The sequence below is a fragment of the Sinocyclocheilus grahami genome, unplaced genomic scaffold (genome assembly GCF_001515645.1).
Source record: "Sinocyclocheilus grahami isolate Dianchi unplaced genomic scaffold, SAMN03320097.WGS_v1.1 scaffold730.1, whole genome shotgun sequence".
Taxonomy (NCBI): Eukaryota; Metazoa; Chordata; class Actinopteri; order Cypriniformes; family Cyprinidae; genus Sinocyclocheilus; species Sinocyclocheilus grahami.
In genome coordinates, this window is record NW_015505909.1 from 198,911 (window position 1) to 208,893 (window position 9,983).

The 9,983-nt window shown below is 40.9% G+C and overlaps 1 protein-coding gene across 1 annotated transcript in view; it reads right to left on the reverse strand.

Moving 5' to 3' along the window:
* Nucleotides 1-563: 563 nt before the first annotated feature.
* Nucleotides 564-9,983, reverse strand: part of LOC107560479 (A-kinase anchor protein 7-like) — a 49,691-nt gene continuing 40,271 nt past the window's right edge. Inside the window, exons 7-8 of the mRNA XM_016244663.1 lie at nucleotides 3,058-3,093; nucleotides 564-1,848 (exon numbers count right to left, since the gene is read on the reverse strand). Of these exons, the coding sequence (XP_016100149.1) occupies nucleotides 1,676-1,848; nucleotides 3,058-3,093 (209 nt within the window). The 3' untranslated portion in view covers nucleotides 564-1,675. The remainder of the gene's footprint in view (nucleotides 1,849-3,057; nucleotides 3,094-9,983) is intronic.

Consider the following 9,983-nt stretch of genomic DNA (forward strand, 5'->3'; position numbering starts at 1 on the left):
TTCTCAATAAACACCAGCGGCTTTAATGTGACAATTTATGATTTAGATAAAAATAATTTGATACAAAATGTATATTATATGCATATTATGTGTAATATGACCATGTGAGAATTTTTTTTTTTTTTAAGTTTTAAGAATGAATTTGTCCTCAGTGAATTATTTGGCATCTGAATTTCTAAGTTTTATCCATGCAAACATTCTTTTACAGACACCCTGCTGAGAAATAATGACCAAACCGGGCTTCAGAAGCTAAATCTTATTTCTGCCTGCCCTCGAATAAACGTCTAGTCCTCGTGTCAGAACTCTAGAGCCTCGAATGTGCCAAGGCTGTTGTTCTCAGTGGTGCTTTGATTTCTCTCACGCTCAGCAGACGGCACGCAATATGCTTATTTCAGAGGATGAGGGAAAAAATAGTCCAACGTAAAGTTGGAGGCGTTGCAAATGTGTCTGCAAGCAGCTCTCGGAAAAACCCTGCCAACATGACTCTGAGACACAAGACTGATCTACACTCTAAGAACAACCTCAACCTCCATCATTAACACAGAGCCGCGCAGAGAAATGAATCACGTCCACTCGCTGTCATCTTTATTTTTAAGAGTAAAAAAAGTGACAGATGGGAAAGGAAACGCTGAACGATGACGTCACAGCACTGTTTACATGAATGGAGCTGGCTTCAACACTTCATCAGAACGGGCAAACTCAAGAGAGATCAGGACAGGGAGCATAAAAAGACACATTTGAAGGTTCTGGTGAAAATACGCAAAAGCAAAAGTGAAACGGCATGTTCTTCAGCAATATAAGAAGGTGTGATTTCTCTAAGGCCACTGTGACAAATCAAATCAGCTCATTTACATTTTAATTCCCCCCAAAAATCATATAGTAAGCTTACTTCAGGCCGGCCTCGCTTCAGTAAGAACGCTGTGGACTGATGTGTGTGTGGCTTTTCTGAACCTCACAGAGTATGTGTGTGTGTTCATCAGTGAAGGTCTGTGTGTGTGAGTGCGTTTACTTTGAGATGGTTGTGTGTGTCCATGAGCTTCAGTGTGGACTCCCTCTGACGGCCGAGTCGAGCTCCTGTCGGATCTTAGCTCGAATGTTTTCCTGTGCTAACAGTGTCTTTATGGCCTCTACCTGCGTCCGCCTGCGCTCTCTTTCCCGATCCATTCTGCTCTGAGCAAACACACACCCTACGGCACAAACAACACACACATCATCATCTGACAGGGTTACACACACACAAAAGCAACAGCGTGTTCATAACACTTTCAGAGTTCATAAGCTGTTCTGACGGCTCGGGCTTCAGGCCTGCAGGTCATGTGCAGTCCATCTGAGCAGTTCACTGTGATTGTCAGATGTGAAGATGCCAAAGCAATGGCCTCCGGACACTACAGCAGCATGTGTGTGTGTGTGTGTGTGTGTGTGTGTGTGTGTGAACCTGTGTGCTTGTTCTCTGAAGGATCCGTCACAAATAAAGTCAAACAGATAGTGATGCAGGACGGGGGGAAGGCAGGAAAATAAAGTTCAGTTCGAGTGCTGTGTGCGTCTTCACTTGGCTTGTGTTCACTCTCTGCTCCACTTCAGCTCAACTCAATCGCTCTCCGCTGCGCTCTGGCGCCCCCTGGCAGGTGGAGGCGTGTTGCGGCTCTCCGCAGGGTCCGGCTCAGGGCTCACGTGGTCATTTGGTGGTGTTAAGTTTGCCGGCGGCCCCCGGCGGAGCCTCGTCTTTCGGCGCGGTGCCGTTCTGTTGAGTTTCCTCCATGTACTGCTGCACGGCCCGCAACACGGCATCTTCCACCAGCTGCTTACTCAGACTCACTAACTCCTCATCCTCCGGGGAATTCTTAATACCTACACACACACACACACACACACAGAGGCATCAGTAAAAGCTGCCTGTCAAACACACACAGGGTTACAGGTGCTAATGAGGAACATCACAATTACCAGCTAAAGCTCTCTTTCTCAGCCTTCAGACTTTCTGTTCATCATTAGATTCATCTAAACAGGAATAATGGAGGGATGCACAGATATTGACACTCTGACTGATGCCAGTAATTATTCAGCTGATAACCCATAAATTAATAATAATTTATAACCCACATTACTGTTCAAAACTTTGGAATAAGTACGATTTTTAAATGTTTTTGAAAGATGTCTCTTCTGCTCACCGAGGCTGCATTTATTTGATCCAAAATACAGTAAAAACAGTGAAACATGATTATAATTTAAAACAGCTGTTTGCTATGTGAATCTCTGTTAAACTGTACTGTATTTCTGTGATGTGCAGCTGTATTTTCAGCATCATTATTCCAGTCTTCAGTGTCACATGATCTTCAGAAATCAGTATAATATGCTGATCTGCTGCTCCAGAAACATTTCTGATTATCATCAATGTTGAAAACAGTCGTGCTGCACAATATTTTTGTGGAAACCGGGATACAGTTTATTTTTCAGGATTCACAGATGAATAGAAAGTTCAAAATAACAGCATTTACTTTTGTAACATTATAAATGTCTTTACTGTCACTTTTCATCAATTTAATGCATCCTCGAACAAAAGTATTAATTCCTTTAAAAAAAACTATACTTACATATAATTATCAATGTTTAGTACTTTTGTTTTAAATTTGACAGTAAAATAATTTACTGTAATTTTGACATCTAATATCATAAATATATACCATTTTGTATGTTACACTAGATCAGCAATCTAGATTTGCACTTGTCTAATTTAATGCTTAAAATAGGAATCAAAGCATTACTTTAACGTTGGTTAGTACTATACTATAGTACATCTAATGACTCACAGTTGGCTAAAACGATACAGTAATCTGTGATACTATCTGCTTCCAGTATATCAGCCGAACCAGAGGAGTTAAAATGCTGATTTCTGCTCATACTTTCTGCTCCGCGATATATCGTGCATCCCTTAAATAATGGATAAGATTGGCTACTGCAAACAAACACAGTGGGGTGAATCTGCGTCTAGTCCCTCAGCAGTAGGGTAGTGAGGGGTTAAAGTACACTACACAGAGACATGAAGGGAGGAACACGTACTTGTCCGAGTGGCACGCTGCCTGCTTTGCAAAAGATCTGCAAGATAAACAACACATTAACAACCTGAAGTGATTTCCTCACACTCTGAGCACCATAAACCATCAGAATCACACAGATGGTCTGATGAAGCAGGACGAGACGCTGCTGATTCACCGTCATGAGCGCAGGCTTCGGGCTCAATCACATCACCGCAGCTGATTGATGGCTTCCAGATCATGTTTCGTAGATTTCGGAACAATTACGACGGCTTTGATTTTTCGGCTGCATGAGCATGACAATAACGACATTGCTGATTATTTCTCTTGATACTGTAATTGTGATTATGAAAGGTTGAGATTACTCAAATGTCTGATTCAGCCACACCTACGTCTTGTTGATTTGAATGGGAGTGTCTCTGCAGTGCATGTTGGGTAAAACACTGTCTACAATGCATCGAGTTCAACAGTCAATTTAGAAATACTAAAAGCATTGCTTTTCTTGTTCTTCAACAAAAAACACAATATAAACATGATGCAACAGGAGCAGATCTGAAATGAACTGCATGATAATCTCGATTACTTATTTAATTGTGCAGCTTTATTTGATTGCGTAATTGATTTGATACTCATATCAGTACACTGTGTACTGTGTGTTGTTTACAACCGACACAATAACTGACTGGTGTTAATCGAATCATCCGTCAAGTCACTGGCCAAAACACAACAGCAGACTCTCCAGTGTCTCTCTGTTAGTCTCATATTCTGGCTACATTAAATGGTCTCGTCTTTACTTGTTTAAAATCTTTCTCAAACCTCAAAACATTGATCTGTTTGAGCATCAGAGAGGAACCTTCGAGGCACTTGCGATGCACTTAAAATACATGAATACATGAAACAACCAATGCATAACCTTACAGCATCCATCAATCAAGTCTCATGGCATAAATCCCGTCATGCACTACATGTTTGACGCACTGAACATCAACAGGCCAGATCTCATATCTCCCACATTCTCCTCCAGCAAACACAGACATGATCCAGTCTGGTTCTTGTTAAGTCAACTTGAGACACTTTCCCAATAACACTGCATTAAAAACTCTTTCTCAATCATTGAGGCAATAACTGAATTGACCTTAACCCCAGATAAACGGCTGACAGCCCAAAGAGCCAATCAAATCATTGCGCTGAGAAGCCTTGTTGATTTCTGCCATTCTGTCCATCAAGCTTTACTGAACTGTTGGATGCATGCAATCCTTTTTTTTTTTGTTGAAAAAATCCTTTAAGAGGTGAAAGCCAAGGGCGTTGTTATGACACATGCATGTCAAATACTACATATCCAGAGTGGCTAGTTAATAGAGTTTTCTACTCTCATCTTCTACTACTATTTGTCCATAATCCATAATAACGCTTCCTCCAGTGAAAAAGTGCATCTGCTGTTGTCTCTCACATCAAAATCCAGCCACATATGTGTTTAGAGCTGTTTAAACGCTGCGTGATCTGTGCAGATTTCTCTCCTGATTCACACCAGAACACTGACTCACTGGAGGAAGAGTTATTATGGATTATGAATTCTATGGTATTTTAGTTAAAAAACGTCTTGTTTCAGCTTTTGTCTTCTCCAGATGTTAACTGGTGGACTGGAGTGCTGTGGATTATTGTGATGTGTTTATCAGCTGTTTGGACTCTCATTCTGACGGCACCCATTCACTGCAGAGCATCCACTGCTGAGACACTGATGCAGTGCTACATTTCTACAAATCGTAGGATGGCCTGAGGAGGAAATTTTCATTTTTGGTTGGACTATTCCTATAAATAATCACTGTTGTAAGGTCAGTTCAGAGCTATATTCTCTAAAATCAAATCTTAATATCCTGACGCAGATCTTCAAGTAAGATTTCTGATGTTTAATCACTGGTTCGGACACTGATGTGTGGGCGTGTAGAATGAACGTCTGTGTTTCTCTGATGGCGAAGCCTCATCTCCTGTCTCCTGAGGAACGGCCTGATTCATGCCATCTCCTGCGGTCATGTGATGGAGAGGCTGGTCCTAGATCAGTGTTATGAGCCTTCTCACCTCAAATAGCCAGTGTGTGCATTTAAGACGGTCTGTTCGTCTTGCGCCCACTTTAGAAAGCCAAGCACCAGCTGCTATTTCAAGAACTCATTTCCAGTGAAACTCCACCGGCCTGTTACTACATAACCTGCCACAAATAAACATGCCCTATCATGGGCTCTGCTTTTCACACCTCACATTTTTAATGTCCAAATTTGTTTAATTCATCTTTATACCATTATAGGCTGCTTATAATGCTCATATAAGCTAAGTATATAACCAATCAAGGTTTTTTGTCCGTGTAGTCAGATGGTTTACATGGTGAGAAGCTACTGGCGTTTACAGCAGTAGTTTAAAGGCGCTGGTGCACAGCTGGTTTTTGGTTCTCCTGTGCAAGTGTGACGTGTTTCCAGAATGGCCACCGGCTAATAGAGGATAAAGTCATCTATCTTTACAGCGATCTAATGCACTGGAGTCAATCTGATTGTCGATCAGCGCCACCTACTGTACTGGAGTGAAGCTGGTTCTCGTTCAGCCTTGCTCCTGGTGTGAACAGCCCTTTCATCTACAATTTGGCTCTTGGTCTTGAATTGACAATTGTCAGTATTTGACATTTTTTAATGATCAGTATCTGCCAATAGGTTTTCTGTTTGGCTGATCAGTGCTGGAAGCGGGACTTTTATTTTGACAGCACTGAGATCCACTTCTCCGTCTTCATTAGTTCACTGTCTTTAACAGTTCTGGTTAATAAATCATGAGACAGGAGGTTAAACAAATCAAGTAAATGGTCATTTCTTTATTTGTTAAAAATACGATAATAGGATTACAGTAGGAAACTCCAAATGATTTATTTCTAATTTAGTAACTATTGTGTTAATTATACATTTAACTGTATTGTATTCGCGATCTTTAAATGAAACGGTATAAATGGTGTGTTTTGGCTGTTCGGGAGCATGAAAACACAAACTTTTCAAAACGGGTTTCAAAGTTTTTGAAAATTATACCTTGATTGTAAACTACAAAAATGCTCATTTGTGAAAATAGTGACGTCATGTTCATGCAAATGACGTGTTCAGTCTATAGGTATGTGTGAGTTTCTTTACAAAGTGACGTCACCAACTACTGGCCTGGCATGAATGATACAGCGCTTTCAGTCATTTTCATGGATCTGTGTGAACAGGGCTAATTTCTGACAATGTTGTTGTCTGTACGCACAATTGTTCAGTTTTTAGTCCACCGTTGTTGTGCAGACGTACCCTGATATACATCAGCCTGCTCTGGCCATCATAAAATCCCTCTCAGTCGACTACTACTACTCAGAATGTAGCGCCTTTTCATTTTGTTTGTTTGAGTGAACAAGACTTCAATCTGGAAACAGATCTTTGTTGGTGATTCATAATGCTTTTTTGTTTAGTCTCAAATCTGAAAGTTTGACAAATCAGCCTCGGCTCAAATGAGATCCATAAAAATTATGAATCATACACAGTCTTGTCCAACATTTTGATGGTGAGCCACTGAGAGCTCAGTGAGTTTGGGAGCTCTTATCTGTGTGTGCTGTATCTCTGGAGAACCGCACAAGGTAATCAAATCTGACCTTACACACACACACACACACACACACACACACACACACACACACACACACGAACACAAACACTTGTGTACTTTCTGAGCTCAAGGCTGGTGTTTCTGCTCTGATGTATCACCGTCCTTCAGTTCATCTCAACAAACAGAAGACCACACACACAGCATAGGAGAAAAGTCATCAGCCTCTATTCACACACTGAGACGTCTTTAAGAGACCAGCCTCAAACGCTGTTCCTCAGGTGGGGAGTGTGTGTTTGTGTTCCTCATCTCCAGGACATCAGACAGCGGCGTGTGAATGTGGAGGCAGCCATGCTGTGTCTGTGTGCCAGTGTCTATTATTTATATGCATCCCACTGCTTTAACACAAAGCTCCGGCTCTGAGAGCATCACACACACACACACTGAGCTCTCGCTGTGACCCGTCAGCCTCATAAACACACTGTATTTCTGAGCCCCATGAGCTCTTCCCATGCATACAGTGTGCATTCCTCTGCCGCTCTCTCATGCGCGACTGACTGCTCCTCACCATCACGTGAGCTCTAAGTAGGGCACGAGCTTTAGTGCACACCATGTGCTGCATCTGCAGTCCCTGCCGTCAAACTGAGGCTCATCTAAATAATGACGGATTACGCTCCTGCAGGGCCCTGCGGCCGTGTAGAGGCCCCTCTCTGTCATGATTGTGAGATGCATCCTAATGTCAAACTAACATGGAATTAAGCTGCCTTCCATGCAAATGGGATACTCGTACCCAACGTAACAATGAAGTAGCCTCCACTCTTAAAATAAAGCTTCCACAAGGAGGTTTTCACAGTAATTCAATAGAAGAACCATTTTTGGTTCACCAAAGACCCTTTCAGTGAACCATTTTTAAAAGAATCATTATTTTTTTTTTTTACTTTTAGGCTAATAATTGAAAAGAACTTTCCACTGTAAAGTACCTCTTGTGCATTGGAAAGTTTCCATGAATGTTATAGGTGCTTTACAGAACCATCAATGCCAAAAAAGATTTGTATCGATCTTTAAATATATTGATAAATAGAAAACCCAAAAACTACATCTGAATTCAAAATAATGAAAATTATTAATTTCCATCTATGCTGTCAAATGATTAATCGTGATTAATCGCATCTAAAATAAAAGTTTTTATGTAATATATGTGTAATGTGTATATTTATTATGTATATAAATACACATGCATGTATATATTTAAGAAAAATATGTTTTGTTTATATATAAAATATTTATATATATATAACAAATTATATATGAAAATATATATACATACATGTAAATATTTTTTTAAATATATACACATATGTTTGTGTATTTATACATAATAAATATATGCAGTAACACACACATATATTATATAAACAAAAACTTTTATTTTAGATGTGATTAATCATTTTTCATGTTATCCTAACTAAATGTTTGTCACATAAAACAAAACGTGAAAGCTGTTTAAGATGATTTCAAGTAAAATTAAAATGACTTGCAAAACAATTCATAATAAAATAGCTTTCTGCTCACTGATCTACAGATTATAGATACATTAAAGGAGATCATCTGTATTAGAGTTCAGTGTTTCTGCCATGTTTTAAATTGACACACATCACAATTAGACCACTCGTGGATCATCTAGAATTAGTTTCCCACTTCGACTTCGCTCTGTCAGACTTACGGTAATTACAATATTCCATCTCCACTTGAAGAGCATATAGGAACACACCATGTGCATGATATACATACTCTACAAGAGACAACAGTGAGCCACGGCGAGCAGACAACAATATAAAAGATGTTATACAAGTTTTTTTCTCATTTATTTGGACCTAAAGCTACATTTCTCTTTCGAAAGACTGGTGCGCCTTCATTACAGACTGAGAGCCAACTTTAGAATCCATCTGATCATGATCTTAACCCTAAGACCTGAATGTCATTATTACGTATCTAAATGGTATTTCCAGAGCAAATGACCTTCTGTAACGCCCACATGCAGACCACAGTCACTCCCACCTCAGACAGACCCCAATCAGTGCATGAAATCATGCTCAACATCCAAACTCAAGCATCATTCAGACAGCTAGTAGAATCTCAGCCTCGGCGCTCACAACGCGCTCACAAAGCCTCCAGTGCGCTGATCTCTGAATGCAGAGGCGCTCCGTCCACAGACTTACTGAGCTTATCCTCCTGTCGAGAGAGAGGGAAGCAGCACAGCTGCCCCATCACGCCTGCCTTTGTCTGGCTTCTCTGTCTTCAAGCACAGGAGTGGTACAATCCAGCCATGCTGCGAGCGGCACAGTGAGCGTGCGACTGTCTCTCGCTCCACTGCGATTATGCAAGTGTGTGTGTGTGTGTGTGTGTGTGTGTGTGTGTGGAGGGGGCTGGTGGGAGATTGGCCGGCTGTAGCTCCGCCTCCATCCTCATGCCAGCTTGAATAATTGCTCTGTGTGTGTGTTTGAGCTCAGAGCACTAACAGACCTTAAAACAAGCATCTGCCTGCTGCTCACACATTCATAATCCAGAGCAAGAGATGTCTGTGCAAATAAAAACAGCTGTGTGTGTGTGTGCTCGATCCATTAATCACAGTTTAATCTGTCATCAAATGCTCTGACAATTAAATTAACTTATATTACAGTTGACAGTGACTGTAAGCCATTACATTACTAATTACACTACCAGGCAAAATAACGACTAATTAGGTTTTACGATTCATTAACAATTCTGGTATTTTCAACAAAGAGCTGGAGAGATTCATTTGGTGCAGAGGTCAGCCTGACCTGAGCTACAGGAAACACACACACACACACACACTCACTCTCTCTCTCTCTCTCTCACACACACACACACACACTCTCTCTCTCTCTCTCTCTCTCTCTCTCTCTCTCTCTCTCTCTCTCTCTCTCTCTCTCTCTCTCTCTCTCTCTCTCTCTCTCTCTCTCTCTCTCTCTCTCTCTCTCTCTCTCTCTCTCTCTCTCTCACACACACACACACTCTCTCACACACACACTAGTTTGGATATTGCATAGACTTCCATTGATTCTCTATAAGGTTGATGATATTTTCTATCAGCTAACCCATCCCCACATTTGGTCCTCACAAGTATGGTTAAACCCGTACACACACACACACACACACACACACTCTCTCACACACACACTAGTTTGGATATTGCATAGACTTCCATTGATTTTCTATAAGGTTGATGATATTTTCTATCAGCTAACCCATCCCCACATTTGGTCCTCACAAGTATGGTTAAACCAGTACACACACACACACACACACACACACACACACACACACACA